General features: G+C 32.8%; 1 protein-coding gene across 4 annotated transcripts; it reads right to left on the reverse strand.

Annotated features, from left to right (window-relative positions):
• Nucleotides 1–109: 109 nt before the first annotated feature.
• LOC123684037 (G-protein coupled receptor moody-like) lies at nucleotides 110–17094 on the reverse strand. 4 transcript variants are annotated; one of them, XM_045623131.1, is made up of 3 exons: nucleotides 16957–17094; nucleotides 3643–3783; nucleotides 110–1770 (listed from the first exon to the last, which is right to left on the reverse strand). In XM_045623131.1, the coding sequence occupies exons 1-3, from the start codon at nucleotides 16971–16973 to the stop codon at nucleotides 939–941; spliced, it is 990 nt and encodes a 329-aa protein (XP_045479087.1). In that variant the 5' UTR covers nucleotides 16974–17094; the 3' UTR covers nucleotides 110–938. The 4 variants fall into 4 exon arrangements, with proteins under 4 accessions (XP_045479087.1, XP_045479086.1, XP_045479088.1 ...); XM_045623130.1 differs by lacking the exon at nucleotides 16957–17094 and adding an exon at nucleotides 13092–13231; XM_045623132.1 differs by lacking the exon at nucleotides 16957–17094 and adding an exon at nucleotides 7873–7996.
• Between the last annotated feature and the right edge of the window lie 1810 nt (nucleotides 17095–18904).

Raw genomic sequence — 18904 nt, forward strand, 5'->3', positions numbered from 1 at the left:
AGGCTGTTGAGGGTGTACATGGCAGGGACCGCCATTAAAATTAGCTGAGAACGCCTTGCCAAAAGAGAATGATATCATTCATGACATATGGAAGGAGCAATAAAACAAATCAAACATGCATTTTACTGTAATTTATCTCGATTTTCAAAATCGAATAAATTTAATTTCTCAGAGTACAATAAATTTCTGCAATAAAATTATTTACATCGAGGTATGTAACGAAATAAAAAAAAGCCTTATTGTAAGGTGGAATCTTCCGCTTAAAACATAGCAGATCATCCAATGGTATATGATATCATATTATCTTTGTACTTTTCAACATAAATCGATTAAAAATTAATTTATCTCAACTAAAAATAAATAACATTATTTCAATTATATACAAATTTTAATTGAAATGGCATTGATATATCACAACGAAGATGCTTGCTTACCAAAAATAATTCTAACTGCTATTTCAAATGGAGGAAATCTTCGATCTAAATTCTAGGTTTCAGTTTTTTTTTACAGTCTTTTGTAGAGCAGAATGTGAGTGCTCTCAGATAGTAACTCTGCGATTTCAATAAAAAACCTTCGCTAATTAAGAAAAAGAAACATACTTTTTTCATAAAAAGATTCATGTGAATCATCGATACAAATTATTAACATAAATTGAAAATGACCTGCCATTTTGTGCCTTCAGTATCTAAAATCACAACCTTCTTTCACCTATAGTGTGTTCTATAGAAACGAAAAGTTTTTCTTCTTCTTCGAATATCTGGTTTTCTAATTGAAATCGCAGACAACATGACCCATCTCTACAATCTATCGTAATATCACATAGGCATTGGTTTGAGTCAAATTTTGGGTTTGTGGATTTCAGTCCATAATACTGTGCAATGTGCACTCTTCAATAACAGAAAAACAACATTTTGAGCCTTCATCATTGCTTCAGTTGTTCACGCTTTAGGTGATTTTATCACCATATTCTTCAGATAGTTCACTGATAAGTGTGTCCTACTATTCTGCGGTTGTGTGTTGTAAGATTCTATGTTATTAATGAAGTCACACCTTATGGTGTTCAAATACGCTTGCCTGTATTGCTTGTTCATCGTGACGTACACCACTGGATTGACACACGACGCCGAATAGAGGAGAATGTACCCTAAGACATGTAGAGGAGGATGGGTAACTTGACTGTCCAACAATTTCACAAGAGCCAAAGGAAGGTAACACACAACAAAGCAGATAAATATGACCAAAACCATCTTGGTGATGTGCATTTCGCTTCTCTTATAGTTGGTACTGCTGGTATGCTCCGCCATTCTCTTGTGCGATTGGTGCACCACCCAGAAGATCTTGGCATAACATATAATAATGACGATGCAAGGTGTGGCAAAGCCGTAGAAGAACAGCAAGTTTTTAGGGTTCCGACAATTTTCATCTTCTTTTATTGAGCAAGTACCAAGCTTCTCGTCCAAACCAAATGTTCCCCAAACTCCAAACAATGTGGGTATCTGGATTCCATAGCTGAATGCCCATATCCCGATTATGTAAATGGTAACTTTGGTCTTGGTGAAGATACTCGGGTATAATGATGGCCAAGCGATGAGGATGTAGCGATTGATGGAGATGATGACGATACTCAGGAGGGATACACCAACGCTACCATACCTCAGCATGGGGATCATGGAACAGAGCACTTGGCCATGGATCCAGGTCCCATGAAAGAACTGACTCGCTGCAAATGGTACCACCAAGAAGCAGAACAGGAGATCGGAAATGCAAAGGCTGAAACAATAACACTTAAATTATTCTCATTGTAATCAGTTAATGTCATAATAGATAAAGATGGTTCAAAATTCGAACTACAGCAGTTTGTTCGGGAGTTAATATACAGTATTGGCAATGATACGTCTTGATATTGTAGATATCCTATGCGTACTGTATAATCTGTATTTAGATTAGACATCGAATTTAAACTAACCTCTACACATATTAGTTATTTATGCAACAAGTGCAAAAAGTGAATGTTTATTGCACTCGACGTGAAATTGTCCGACGAGGCCGTTAAGCCGAGTTGGACAACACGTCGAGTACAATAAACAATTTTTGCACGAGTTGCATACAACATTTTTTCTACGTTCATGCAAAAAGCAAAAAATGATTTATTGAGGTGCGGCACTAGGTGTAGCAAAATGAAAAGCGCAACTTGAATACTTTATTATTAATATCGATTTGCATTGAAACAAGAACTAATACGTTACGAACAATTTAACTCAAACTTTATTTTTACCCTCAATGTTGAAAGTGAATGAACAATTGGTGCAATTTTCAATATGAATATTTCGTAGTGAAATACTTTTTAAATTCACTTCTTGATTTGTTACTGCTGTAAACGTACTAGTACTTGGTAACTGTACATCGTTATTTCCTTCAGGCTGCAATATTTGTTTTGCAACACTGAGTTTGTTTGACAGATGAGTGCAATAAAAACTTTATTGCACTAGTGCAATAAAGAACTTCTTTTTCCACTAAATATAGTTCAATAAAGTTTTGCTTTTTGCATGAATGTAGAAAAACGTGTTTCATTTTTATATATTCTGTAACATTTTTCTTTGCATACATATTCAACAATGTTATGTTCTTATGCTCATTTTCGGAACACTCATGATAAATAGAAATATTCTATTTTTGGAGATTCCATATAAAGAGAAAATCAAGAAATTTGAAGGAAGTGTGACTTCCTTTGAACGGAAACACATAAGGGAGATTATCATATTCAATTTTGCTAATTTGAATTCCTACTAAATATTTATACAGCTATGTATGAACTGATAAATACCTATATAGATAAAATATTTTGTTATTCAAACAAGGTATATAGGCACATCCACTCATCAATATACAGAGTGCTGAATATACAACAGTCTCACAGTAATCATTGATTCTTTCAACTACTTCATTTACATAGAAGATCTAGAGTCTTTATGGAATGAATTTAGAATATTTGACTCTTGCTCGCATATAGCACAAGTTTTTTTTGCTATAGCTTCAATACAGACATGCAAAATTGTGAAAATTTGAATCTTTTCTGAGCCATAACATTCTTTCGCACAATTTAATAATGTTGTACTGTAGTATTTCAACAGTTATGAATATATTCTGCCCAATGAGAGTTTCACACATTACTGAAATCATTGAGGTGACGTATCTTCCTTGAAATTCCGAGAAATATATCTGCAGACCACAACTCGATTGTAAAACAGTTATATTTCCGATGAATCACTCGATAGAAAGTTGAAACTGATTCATAAAATTCAGGTAAAGGTTTTTTGCGTCTATAATTCCGCATATATTGTTTTTCAACTCTCGTTCTCCCAACAAATAACTCAACATAAACTTAAACTCTAGACATTTCACCACGAGATCAACAGTCGTATAATACCTACACTAGATCACATATTTGATCTACGTTTACATAAAACTAACCAACAATACATAATAAACTTATTTTCATACATTATTTAACCATTGTAGATGGCGACACTTATTATATTAGTATCGCCATCTATATTGGGGAGATAATAGATTAAGTATGAAAATAAGTTTATTGACTCAAGTATCCACACTCAAAAAAACATCAAATAAACAATCATTTACCTGGCTATAAACGCAGCTGCAACCGTCCTGATCTTGGCATTTCTGATAAGAGCAACAACTGTCAAGGAATTCCCCACAACTCCTATCACCATTATGATGAGGGTGATCACACCGGCAGCAGTTAGCATCGGCCGGGAGTACCTAAAAAAATTATCTCTGAAGAACAAATTCATTTGGGAAACACACGAACGGAACTGCCCCTTGTGGAATACCACCAGGCAATGCCAGTATGATTTCACTGAGCTAGGCCCTTACAATTGTAGATAAGGGATGCTTCCGTTACCCTGATATAATCATTTCTCTCCAAATTAGAATAACTTTGATATGGTTGTGAAGTGGTAATAGTTTATCTTCATATTTATCGCTACTGATTTGTGTAAATAATATTTTATTTCTTGACTATTGTAAAATGGAGAGAAATATATTCTGAAAGTTTTTCTTATTCTCTATTGTTCATGACTTTTTTTATTTCCCTTATTCTTTTGTTAGACATTAGGTTTTACTCCAATTTGTCTTGAAAGAAGGATGTATTATGTTTTTCAAGACTTAATTACGAGTTCGTTTAGACCAAGTGGGCTTGATCAATTAGCTTAATTGATATATCCTCCATATCAACTTTTTTTCTGGGGCACTGTATTGAATTAAATTCGTGAACAACTGAAGAATACGGAATTTGAAGAACAATGGTTGGAGGCATCCCAAATGAACAACTTGATTAAATTAAGTATTTTCAAATGCATAACTACTTATTAGGAAGATTCTTGTAAAAAATGTGGACCAATGTTTGGTGAAAGCAGATGAATTCAAATTCGTTTCCTTGATATCTGAGAATTTATTGTTTAGTTTTGTGAAAAACAATAATTACGAAAAGAAACTATTTTTTAAGCTGAATAAGCTCGCATTTAACTTATAGAACTTATATATTATACTTCGTTCTTGCAAAATAGATAATTTGTAGTTTATCATCAATAATTTCTTCCGAAGATAACTTGAGGTATAACAAACTTGTACCAAACAGCAATACATACACCATTAAGAGAAAATACTACATCAATCTCATTATATGCATATGCACCTTGGAAAAGGACATGTTTGGAATGCAATTTTCAATGTTGCGATTTTAAATTCACAGAACACCATAAATGTAATGAAATATTTCTAGTTATTTGTTCATACATCGACATACTTCAATAAAGAGATTCAAGGACACTCATTATAACCATGTCCTATTTGGTAAATATTTATTTGGATATAATATCAGAAAAATGAATATGATTGTTAGCAATGATTTATAAAACGTTGTTGAGTTTTTAATCCATGAATCAACTCCAATTATTCAATGGACATTTCTGTTTGGATTCCAGTTGATTGATTCAACAAGTAGAGAATATTTGAATACAAGATTAGAAGGCAGTTAGAAAGATTATCTACTGCGTCATTCGCTAAGGATATACCTGTATTTGAAGATTGATTTTTGTTGTTTTTATATCAATATAATGATACTATATTCTACAAACTACTTCCTGAGAAAAAATACTCGGAAATGATTAAGAGATGATTTACGATAAATGAAATTTTGTCCTTTTCTGAGACATATTTTTTCTTCATATTAATCTGTTCATAACCACATATTATAAGCTCGTGGTCTCCTCTGATATCATATCATTTTGAATCCGAAATAGTTGTGAAAGAATGATCGTTGTATGTTTACATTAAAAAATTGTACAACGTACGAAAATAAGAACAATTAACAAAAATTTAGTGAAATTCAGTGAAATCTTTCCAACACTGACCTGATTTGAATTTTGCAATTAATTCTCGATTTCCAACATATTTTCGATAACGAGGATGATACAATAATCGGTAACTTTCTTCTGAAATATCGGTTTTATTGCTTTTTCTTTCGAATATGACTTTCTAAATGCCAACATGATTTGTATATAATTGAAAAAAATTAAGAAATTTTAAGACACAGATAAGATTGGATCATACTTTCGATACCTTTCTAAATATTAGGTTATATTAATCGAAAAGAAATCTGGTGATATATACTCCTATCGTTTTAAATTTATTTGTTATTGATCTGAATTGACTTCTTCTGCTTTTAGTGCAAAAATCATTGATCGAATCTTCAGCTATAGATAAGATATATGTACCAACCAATTCTTTTTTATCAAGATTCATATATAATATAGTCTCCAAGCTTTAGACGGCAGATGGACAGATTTTGATTAACAATTTTCAATACGAATAATCCCTAATTTTATTCAGTACAACAATATCATTACAGATTTGAAATTTCATAAAAGTGCAGGATCAATTTCTGTAAAATTTGAATCCTTGATTTTTTACCTTGAAAATTTATGGATCGTTATCATTAGCGTGATCAATGCGGTATCATAACTACTTTTTATACCAAATTTCACACGAATTGCTTCAATAGTTTCCAAGGAAATCTTTCTTTGAATTTTAAGATTCTATACATTTCAAAACGTCAACTATGAAAAAAAATTATTTTTCGTCTAACTATTCAAAGGTTCATAATTGAAAATGATAAATCAATTTCCTTAAGTCAAAACTTCCCAAGATGAAGGTGAATATCAAGAAGGAAGTAGATAAATAAAACAACTCATTGAATACAAACATAGGACATAAAATCATGAAGTTGATTTGCATATTCGTACGATGATTTCTTATCGCAGTCTTATATTTTCGAAGTTATATCTGATTTGGAGCTAATAGCGCATAGTTCAAATACTGTATCTGAATATTTATCAACAAATAAGGATACTAATATTCGATAAAAGAATAAGAACCGAAAAAATTCCCATTTTGTCAAATTTACATAAGTTTTACCGATAAATTTCCACAGGGTTTAAGTTCCTTTTTTTCGAATCTATTCTTATTGGGTATAATAAATCAATATTTTCGAAAATGAACCAGAAGTTTTTATAATTCATTATTTCCCCTACAAAAATTTTCATCAGCAAACAGAAACTCTTATTCCCTTAATAATACAGGGTGTTCCTAAATTGGAGGTACGAACGAAAATTACTGATTCCTTGGATACTTTTGAGAAAAAAGCCCTATGAACATGGGCCCGTAAACACCTAGTTTTTGAGCTACAGGGTGTTCCATTGTAGTCCCACTTTTTTGATGATTATAACAATGTACCAAATCTTTATTAATTTTCGCTACAGATTGAGCAACTAAGTACCAAAACTTATAATTAATTTATTCATCACAGCTTAGTAACTGGATATTTATAATAATTTGGATTTTCCTGAGGATTACTAGAGAATTGTTTGATTTTTTTTCTCGAAATCGGTAGCAGATATGACAAAACTACAAGAGACCAAAAGTTGTATTAATAGACTAAAGTTTTATTTCATATTTTTCTAAACCAAAAAAACAAAAAAAAGTTCTAGAGGAAAGAAGCGGGCACTGTTCCAGAAAAATATCACCCTGTAGATTTGCATTCAAAACTTGGAATTGAAATATCTCTTCCGAATTTAAGTTGAATATCTTGTGAAGGGAAATTGCTATGAAAAAAAAAATCAAATTTCAACACTCTATATCTCGAAAACAAAGCGTTTTCAGACCCATGTTCATAGGACTTTATTTTCTTAAAATATTCCGAGGAATCTGTCGTTATCGTTTGGACCTCCAATTCAGGACATCCTGTACATCAATTTCCGGCATGCAAATCAGTTTGCGCGCAAAAACAAACCGAACGTTTTCTCGTCGCCCAAAATATTCCCACATATGTAGGACACATGTCCAACGTAACAAAACAAACCGCACATCAATGACACTTCCAAAAACACATCACCACCGTTCGTGAAAAAAAAAAACAAAAACAAAAAAAATTTTTTACCTCACCAATTCCGAAAAGTGCGAACGCGCGGTAACATCCTCGTCCATCATAGAACAATTTCGATCCATCACTGAACACAGAGAAGAGATAATTTAACGGAGCATCACATAGGGGACCGTCCCTTTTGTCAAATAACACAACACAACACACACAGGATGGTTAAAAATTAATTTTAATTGGAGCTTTAACTGGTAATAAACATCAGCGCGAGTGGTAGTTGTAAAATGCAACGTTCGAGTGACTGAATGAAGCGAACCATCGAGGTCCGCATTACGTTGTTAGTCATTTGTTAGTAATCATTTCGCTGGAAGTACCATTGGAACTCTCCAAGATCATGACTAACACTGATTTACCTTTTAACTCGATATTGGACGTTATCTTCCGCTTTTGTGTTCGACTACACGATACCTTTGGTGTTTCTTGTTGATTTTGGATTTCTTATCGCGCGTTTTCAGATGTTGCTATCTTGTGTTTGCACAGTTTTCGGTACCCTTTTCGTTAGGCTGGTTTTATGTGCCGAAATGGCTGTCAAATGATCCGAAAAATGTATTTAAACAAGGCGAAATTCCCATGGAACGGTATACTGGGTGTTCCTGAATTGGAGATCCAAATGAAAATGACAGATTTTTCGGATTATTTTAAGGAAAAAAAGTCCTATGAACATGGGTCCGCAAACGCTTTGTTTTCGAGATACAGAGTGTTAAAGTTTGATTTTTTTCTTCAGGTTTTTTTCTATAGCATCTTCCCTTCACAAGATATTCGACTTAAATTTGACATAGACATTCCGATTTAAAATATTCATCATGTCATATGATAATATCGAATGCAAATCTACAGGGTGATATTTTTTCTGGAACAGTGCCCGATTCTTTCATTAAGAATTTTTTTTTGGTGGACCATTGGTAGTAGAAAAATGTAAAAAGAAACTTTGGTCCAGTACTAAACTTTTGGTTTCTTGTAGTATATTGTATCTGCTACCGATTTCGATTAAAAAATTTCAAACAATTCAAAATAAAATGAGAGATTCCTTGGAATATTTTGAGAAAAAAAGGTCTTATGAACATGTGCCCGCAACCGCTCTCAAAGGATGTGAAAGTTTGATTTCTTTTTTAGTTTTTTCTCATAGCGGACACATGTTTATTGAAAAAAGTCTTATTATGACCTGAAAAATACGGTCCTGAAATCTTGATACTTAATTTTGAACCACCCTGTATACGAAAGATTTCTTTTTTATCAAGATTCATCCATAACACAGATGTTCAGTTTTCGAGATACAGGGTGTTCAAATCTGATTTTTTACAGGTTTTTTTTCTCATTTTCCCAAGGTATTCAACTTAATTTGGTCATAGATATTCCAATTTGACGATTTCATCATATTACATTCTAATTTTGAATGCAAATCTACAGCACCAATTTTTTTCTTCCAGAACTTTTTTTTGCGGACTAATGGTGGTTTGAAATAATGTAAATGATATTTTGGTGCAGTAATAACCTTTTTGGTTTCTTATAGTTTATTCGTAACTGCTATCGATTTCGAGAAGAAAAACAAACAATTCTCTCGAAATCCTCAGAAAAATCCAAGTTATCATGAAATCGAGTTAGCAAGATGTAATTAATAGACTAATGATTAGTTTTGCAGCTTATTTTTGCTATAATTGATTCGTTAAACTTTTAAATTCATCACAAAAATAGTAGAGCTTCAAGAAACACCCTGTAACACAAAGCGTCTGTGGGTCCATGTTTGAAGGACTTTTTTTTTTTAAATTCCAATGTTTGTACCCCCAATTTAGGAACACCTTGTACTTTGTCCAAAAAAATGAAATTCCCATCTTTAAAGAATTGGAAATAATGGATCAAATCAGAAATTACAGTAATTTCCAATCAACGGAACGTTAATCACGTAAATAATTAGTGAAAAATTAATTTGTTGTCAACAATTAAACCAATTTTTCAATGACCTGTATTTGAAAAATAATTGTTCCTTGACTCTTGATACTTCAAAATCGATATGATATCTACAGTAACTATACACATGCACACGAAAATTAGTCAAAATTTATCTGTATGTTTGATAAATATTTGATTCGAGTTCAATTTTTTTCTTACACAAATAAATTTGAAAAAATCATGTTTGAAGAACACTCAAAAAACATTCCAAAAATTTAGTAGTTTGTTTTGTTGCATTATAGATAGTACATATTACTTTATATAGGTGCATTTTGACCCATTTTAGATTATATCTTATGGGTTCCCAACTGTGGCGATGAAGAGGAAGTAGAAAATTCAATTTCGCAGATTTAGAAAAGTGATTAATTTTAAATCTTTTCAAACAATTTCGACACAATGTGTGTATTTCTTGAATTCAGATCTATCAGACGAATCTGTCATCAAATTCGATTCTGTCCGTCCGGCCATATACACTAAAGATTCTGAAATCTAAATCTGAAACATTCGAACGAGCAATTACAATACCCTCAAACGATTCAAAATTGTTGTCGAAATTTCTCAAATTTCAGCTCATTTGTGATAAATTTCAGAAAATATGTTAATTCGATACCTACTGAAACCAATGGCGATTGGATGCTGGGGCACTCTCAGACTATACTCGTTGAGAAATACAACTTAAGGTAGCACAAAGATATTTTTAGACGAAGAAACAAACGTTTAACCCATAAAGTAACAAGTTAACGGCGGAAAAAGATCACTGGATTCCAATTAAATCGAGGACTGAACATAAAAAAGACACGAGACTCCTTATTATCAAAGATAAATAGGTCTGGAAGTTAGACAAAGTATCAACAGCTGACTGAACTACTTCCATTTTCCACGCCTAGGAAAAAAAGTTAAATCCGGAACTTGCGTGGGACTTAAATTATCATCTAATTAATTCTGTAATATCGTTAATGGAGGCATAGGTCAGGAGTTTTATCGGAGATCCCACCTGGGAAAATTTGGTGAAACGAAAAATTTCGATTGGGGTCACCAAATTGAACAGAACAGTAATTCTAGTTTGAAGTAGGTGAAAAAGTCTGACAATAAGTGAGAACCACTCTACTTATTCTACTCTACTCCTAAATAAACTGCAAATTCTACACATTGCTTTATTAGTCTTCTCAGAGAAATAAACTTGGATAGAGGGAGCTTATGTCATTTTCAGTAGGCAAATTTTGTCCCCAACATGAACTATCAAATTTGACATGAAGCGCGCGGAAATGAAAACATATCAGTGATACGATATTTCACTCAATTCGCGAGTTTCTCCACAAAGAACGCACTTCTTATGTTCCATAGTGAATCAACGTTTCATATTAGCTCAGAATATATTGAAATAAAAACCTAAATATATCAGAAATTCAGAAAACAACCGATGACACTAGGAGAGCAAAAGTTGCCAAACCTTGGATTTCAGCAGGTAGATACAGAAAAACATGAATATTCTGCTTATTATAAATTCGACAATAAGGAAAAATATCAGATTCCAAATTTGCATATTTAATCGGAAATCACTCAAATAAATATATTTCATTCAATATAATATACATTCAAAACGATATAGTAAAATTGTGAATTTGAAAATATATCACAATCCGACAACGTAACCTAACCATGTTGGGAACATGTAAAAATTGCATATACTCCCTCTATCCATGTTTATTACTCTACGTTCCACACCAAATTACTTGACAAAAATTACGTGCAACATTTCAGAGACGTCCGATTTTTGGTTCTCAAAATATCGATGGGTCACCCTCTGTGGTTTCATCATGATATCGCATTACCAACGATTCGATTCAACGTCGAAAATTTTAATCGAGCTTTACATCCGATCTCTCTCGCTTCCTCTATGTTGAAGCGTTCTCTTCTTCTTCCCTAATCGAGGTCTGATGTAACTCGACTGGAACCTAAACAATGCCAGAGGGAATGATGACCTCTCATTGCCTTCACAAATTACAATTAATCTTTGTTGACGATTCCAATGATCTGCACTAATTGGTGACGTTTTTTAACTCTGCCATTCTGTATGTTAGTCACTGGACTATTAGGCAGGTCTGACTGTATCTTGGGTTCGTATCAAACGCCCGAGATGAGATTAAATGCTTGATAATTTCCTTGTTAAACCAGCGAAATTAATGGGCAACATATGGCAAAGCGTAGGAGTAGGAGATGGATGCTGCTGTTTGGCCAGTTGCAGAAACTACTCACTTTCCATGTCAAGTCTGCGTGTACAATTACAACTTTCCTTCATCTGTTTATGCATAAGTGAAAGTTAACTATTCATTGAAGGTATAGGGTGGACCAAATTGGGCACTTTTGAATGAGAAATTGTATTTCTATACTAGATAGACGAAAACTGATGTCAATGTCTGGGGCCAATACGCTCTATTTGTGATGACGTCACACACAGCCATTTTTGGTTCTCCTGTCAGTGTTCGGAATCCAAACAAACAAATTGTCATTCAAATTAGTACGGTGTCGTTGAAGGAATTGGCTTATTTTCATAAATAAGATTATTTAAGGAACGATTTTACTATTAATTGATAGACAGAAGGCACGAGATTAATGCCAGTAAGTTCGAACTTGAAGTTCAACTAATAAACACGGCTTTATACAAAATCTGGGGAATGATACAAGATTCAAACTTAATGGTATTAACCTCGTTCTTTCTGTCTATCAATTAATACTGATCGTTGCTCAAATACTCTTATTTATGAAAATAAGCCAATTCCTTCAACGACACCGTACTAATTTGAATGACAATTCATTTTTTGGATTCCGAACACTGACAGGAGAACCAAAAATGGCGGTGTGTGACGTAGCACTAATAGAGCGTATTCTCAAAAGAAACTCATTGGCGAAAACCATAGCTATTACCGTTACATAGTAACAGGGCCGTTTTTCGAAAATAAATCACCCTGTAGATTTGCATTCAAAATTAGCATATCACATGATGAAAACTTTAGATTGGAATATCTATGCCAAATTAAAGTTCAATATCTTGTGAAGGAAAGGTGCTATGAGAAAAAACTTGAAAAAAATCAAACTTTAAAACCCTGTATATCAAAAGTAAAACATTTGCGGTCCAATATTTATAGGACTTTTTTCCTTGAAATCTGTTATTTTCTTTTGTACTTCCAATTAGGAATACAAAATTTCAACGAATTATGTCAACGAGTGTCCACTCCATGTCGGTATTCTATGCATTTTGTATGATAGCCATTTAAATTTTGTATTTATCTTGATTTTCTTGGAAGATTAACCCCAAAAATTCATTCAAAAAGCCATTTAAGCAAAGTTTGCATGTATACCTTCGAAATTCCATTGTATTGCCACTTTCCTATCAAAATATCTTTGTGAAAATTCGATCGAAATTAGAAATATCAATTCAGGTCATTCGAACGATGCAGAAAATCTTATTTTTCATAATCTTTCAGCAAAACTATCGTATTAAATATAAAATTGCAATACAAGTGTTTCAATTTTAAATATTCTTAAGGTTCAATCACTTCGTTTTCAATTAATTACCACACAACAAGACTTAGTAGGTACTTCTTCACAGAATATTTTCACTTACCCATGATTTTCAATCCACTCTTGTAGTTCCATTCTTCTACATCAATCAGATGTTCAAAAGCACACTCAAAAATTCAAAATTACTCGGTTAATTCAACTATTAGGTACTTCCTGGTGGCTCATTATCAACGTAATTTGTGGAATTTCCAGTTGAGAAGAATAGTTTCTTGAACATTTTAATCATCATAACAAAATCAAGGGAATTTGTGAAAGTGTTGCGCACTGTAAATATTTGACGTTCATGCCTACTCGATGTGAACAAAATTGCATCTTTCAAGAATTGATGAACACAGAAATAAACAGCCACAATAACATTTTGTTTTACTTTTGACGAAAGTCACAATTTGTCAAAACAATATTCGATTTACCCAATAGTTGCATAAATTACTTTCGTTTTCTAGATTACTAAGCGAAGGAAATTGATTTGTGATTTTTATTTTGAATAATAAACATTCTAAACAAATCAACCTCATAAAGGGTGTTTTTTTTAGAGCTATAGAACTTCAAATTGCAATAAAACAACGATGGATTATTCGATTGACATGAATTTTATTTATCCGCAAGATAATTTTGTAGCATTACATTTTAAATATGATTTCTGGCATATGACCGCCACGGCTGGCTTGGATGTAGTCCAATCTTGACGTCCAATTTTCGATGACTTTTTCCAACATTTGTGGCCGTATATCGGCAATAACACGGCGAATGTTGTCTTCCAAATGGTCAAGGGTTTGTGGCTTATCCGCATAGACCAATGACTTTACATAGCCCCACAGAAAGTAGTCTAGCGGTGTTAGATCACAAGACCTTGGAGGCCAATTGACAGGTCCAAAACGTGAAATTAGGAGGTCACTAAACGTGTCTTTCAATAAATCGATTGTGGCACGAGCTGTGTGACATGTTGCGCCGTCTTGCTGGAACAACAGCTCCTGGACATCATGGTTGTTCAATTCAGGAATGAAAAAGTTAGTGATCATGGCTCTATACCGATCACCATTGACTGTAACGTTCTGGCCATCATCGTTTTTGAAGAAGTACGGACCAATGATTCCACCAGCCCATAAAGCGCACCAAACAGTCAGTTTTTCTGGATGTAACGGTGTTTCGACATACACTTGAGGATTAGCTTCATTCCAAATGCGGCAGTTTTGTTTGTTGACGTAGCCATTCAACCAGAAGTGCGCTTCATCGCTAAACAAAATTCACTTATGAAAATCGGGAACAACGGCAATCTCATTTTGCACTATTTTAAAGCGTTGTTCAGGCGTGAGTCTATTCACGATGAATTGCCAAACCAAACTGAGAATAAATCACTTGACAGCTGTTGCCATATTGAACAGTAATGCCAACTTAAAGATATATACCTCGAAAAAAAACACTCTTCAGAAACGTTGCAGAATCTGTTTAATGAATATCGAAATGAAATTATAATTCATGTGATCAAAATAACGAAATTTGGAACTTTTCTCTAGTAATCCTCAGGAAAATCCAAATTATTGTAGAGATCCAGTCAGTAAGATGAGATGATTAAATTAATTATAAGTTTTGATATTTATTTGCCCAATCTCTTTCGAAGATTGATAAAGAATCGATAAACTGGTATGAACGTCGCAAAAAAGTAAGACTTCAAAAAACACCCTGTATCTCGAAAACAAAGCATATGTGGGCCAATCTTTATAGGACTTTTTTTTCAAAATTATCCAAGAATTCTCTCATTTTCCTTTGCAACTCCAATTCAGGAACACCATGAATTTCGCAGTTCTGATAGCTTATCTTCCACGAAATCGTCAAAATTCCAGTATCCAATGACGAAATTTCAATGCACATATACGTCTTCCAATTTTTAAATTCGACCTTTGCTCTCGGTCAACATCGCAATATTCAAGACCGTTTCCAACAATCACATAAGTGTCACTTATGACCGTGCGTTATCACCAATTTCAATATCTCAACCTGTTTCGCCTTGACGAAATGGAAAGTAGATTAAACGTGAAATGGAATCATTTCATATGCGTCAAGACTGCTTGGATTGATCAAGAGTGAATTCTTACACCGTTTCCAAAACTATGAGTCATAATAAGACATCAGTTATTGACGTACATAGTAACTGGAAGATCGTTAACGATATTTTATAGTAATTGTTCTGTGAAACAGATATCATTACGTGTTACAACGGAAACTGATGTACCATGTACCGTTCATATAATAGGACGTCGTTTTTATGGGTGGAAATGCTAGAGAATCGAGCCAACAGATGGGGAAATAGATAAAGAAACGTCTTTAGCAAGATGTGAACACCATAGGGACATGCATCGATACAAAACAAGGCTGTGAATGTTTACTTGAAGGATATCGTGTTTCTGATAAACCTTGTTGTGTGTTCTTCATTCCTAGTGTACAGAATGTCTACCTACAATTATACAGGGTGTTCCTAAATTGAAGGTCAAAAGGAAAATGAGAAATTCCCCAAAAAAAAAATCACATAAACATTGGCCCGCAAACGCTTTGTTTTCGAAATGTAGGGAGTTTTCGTAGTCCTACTTTTTGTGATGATTATATCAGTTTATCGAATCTTTATTGAACTTCGCTACAGATTGGGTGAAAAAGTATCGAAATATGTATATAATTAATTTATTCATCACAGCTTTCTAACTGGATCTTTATAATAATTTGGAATTACTGAGGATTACTAGAGAATTGTTAGAATTTTTTTCCTCGAAATCGGTAGCAGATACGTTAAAACTACAAGAGACCAAAAAGTGAAGTACTAGACCAAAGTTTCCTTTCACATTTTTCTAAACTACCAGTGGTCCTCCGAGGAAAATTCATGAACTTTGAAAGTGAATTGATGACTACCGAACTATATGTTCAATGCTCTCATCATATATTGATTATAAACAATCAAACCAATTGCATTGGTTATTTGGATTTATTGTCCTACTTGTAATAGTCTCTGCCTTATATGAAATTTGAAATATTACTTGTTTAAATTTACTAAAGCTAGCAAAGTTCAACCAATTACTAAAAACAGAAATTCGTGAACTTCAAATAAATTGTAGACTCAACTTAATTTCTTTTCATAATGGCCTAAATCCATACATAAATATATTATGAGGAGCATTGGTTGTTTTGATCACTGCTTCAAGGTGATTTACAGATTCCCACTTAATGAATAGTTATTGTGTATTTTGTGGATTAAAATTAATAAAAAAAAATTAGAAATAATATCACAGTGATACTTTGAAATGAATCACAAAAAAAAAAGATGAGAGCAAGAAACGTAAGAAGGAAATCATCCATATAGCTGACATATAGATTATTATTTTAAAATACAGTAAATTTAAATCAAAAATCGAAGTGTTTCAGGATTATTTCAAAAAATGGTCTGTTAAGTGAAAATTTTATTTGTTCCATACTTTACGGACACAGTGTAGAATGTACCTAATCAATTTAGTCAAACATCATATGAAGCATTTCCAATCCTGAGAAATTTACAATTCTTCTCTAGTTATCGCTGAACAATCAAGAATATTCAGTATTTTTTTTAGATTTTGTTAAGACTCAAACAAACGTTATCGAACACTAACGTATTATCTCTATATCACTCATTTCGCGATAGGAAATTGAATGGCATAATTTTTCAATGTTTTAAAATAGAAACGCATTCTCAAGTTTCAACCAATCATTGAACCCATTGTTTTGATCGGCTTGCAATTATTTTGAGTTGCCAATATCCGTTTCCTCCAATTTCCATAATTGAAATGAAGATAGATATCGTTGCTAATTTCAACTTCAATTAGTAAATTAACCATAAAGCCTTTCACCAGTAATTTCTCATATCTAGGGCGTATGTTTTTCAATTTTACCTTACGGCTGGTATCATGATTGTTCCATTCAATTCCACAAATATCACTTTTACCCAAGAACGTACATTACACAAAATAACCAATCGAAGGTTTCACAGATACTGATCTAGTTTATATTCTCTTCTCAGCTAACACCTCTTTCATCGTCTTTGTTAACGCTTACAGTTTATTATGGGTTTGAAAGGTCCATAAATTTTTACTCTAGCTCAGTGCTAACAAAATGCAATGCAATCATTTCATACAGGAAACAATCAAACTGATTTATCGGCAAAATCGACATTAACTAGTTGAGATCTTAACTTAATAGTAAGTAGGTACATATGGATGCAGTTAAAATGAAGATAGTAATCGTATGTCCGGCATTGGTTTACCAAGAGATGCTGTTCAGAGATTCAACATTTGTTTCGTATAAAAGATGAGTGATTGGAGTTGATGGTATTTAAATTGAAAACAGGGATGCTGTACAAATCTCGGTGTTTCCACACTTTCAATGGGTGATCTATTCAGATAGAGAAACACTGCCTTCAAAACAGAGTTTTATTTTCAAAAAAGTGGAGTCAAATTCAATTGGGGGCTTAAAATTTGAACACTACGTTCAAATTCAATATCAGCAAGTCGAATCTCATATTTGTGACCACCCTAGATTCAAAATTCGAAAAATACAGATTTACCTACCTCACTAAAATTCCAAATCCAGATTGAAACATTTTGTCACGAGAAAACTAAAATGAATACCTGTCAAATATACGATTCCTGCTTGTGAAAGAACTGCATACAGGAAAAAGATAAATTTTCTTTTGGATTACAATACAACAGACTTCCTCAATTGATAATAGAAAGAAATAAAAGCGGTGTTGGTTACTCATTTTCTTTTGTAGAACTTTTTGTTAGATTTAAACATATTCATCGAGTCCTACCTAAAACTAAGACTCATAAATATAAGATTATCGACATAAAAATTTACAAATTTAAAGAGAATCGATGATAATATGAATGTTCAATAATTACTCAACCCTTTGAAGATACACGCCATTTTCACAATTACCAATTTATTATTTAAAAAAATATAATTTCCACAATTTTCAATACAGGAAACAAAAATTGTTTTGGTACACTTATTTATTAGTCGCCATCTTTTAGTTTTCTATAAGTTGAAGAAATATCATGCTATATGATTAGAATAAATATATTTGTTCGAATTAAATCATCAGAAATAGATAAAACATTTACGAACATTTCTGGATATAGGTAATAAAATTCTGTTTCAAAAATCACCAAAAAGATACAGCCAAAAGAATATCGCCTAGCTTTGAAAATGTAAATTGACTCAACTTAAGCATTCATCCATAATTTGCCATTTTAAGTGATAAGCTCAAAATAAAATCAACTTGCAAAGCGATTTCCTTATCACTTGCGTAAACTTCAAGATTCCTCATCCTGTTTCGATAAAAAAAATTCAAATACATCCGCCGTCAAAATTTCAACACGTCTGGCAACATGATACTTACTGTTTATGTAGCTAAAGATAATTTTTTGCGTATATCTGATATTTTCAATAATAAAAGAAATGTTTTGAATTGTAAAAAAAAATTCGAATTGTTAGAATAGGATCAAATTAAATATTATTGTTCCCTGTTCAAGAGAAAATAAAAACCATATTGAGTTTGATTATTCAGAAGGTAAACAAGATATGGTTTAGTATGGCGTCATAGCTGTCGGTTAGTTAATCTAGAAACTTTCTGTTTTGATGACTCTTAAAACATTCAGGCGCGGATCCAGGACCCACTTTTGGGGGGGGAACTTTTATATACTAAAAATACTGAAAATGTGGACCCCAGACACTTCCGCCATTTTGGGACGTCATTTTTTGCCGTTCATTAATATGGGTTTTCACAATTTGTATTGAAGGTTGAATTAGAGCTGATCTTGTAATTATTTGAGCCTTAGT

Source organism: Harmonia axyridis, chromosome 7 (genome assembly GCF_914767665.1).
Source record: "Harmonia axyridis chromosome 7, icHarAxyr1.1, whole genome shotgun sequence".
Taxonomy (NCBI): Eukaryota; Metazoa; Arthropoda; class Insecta; order Coleoptera; family Coccinellidae; genus Harmonia; species Harmonia axyridis.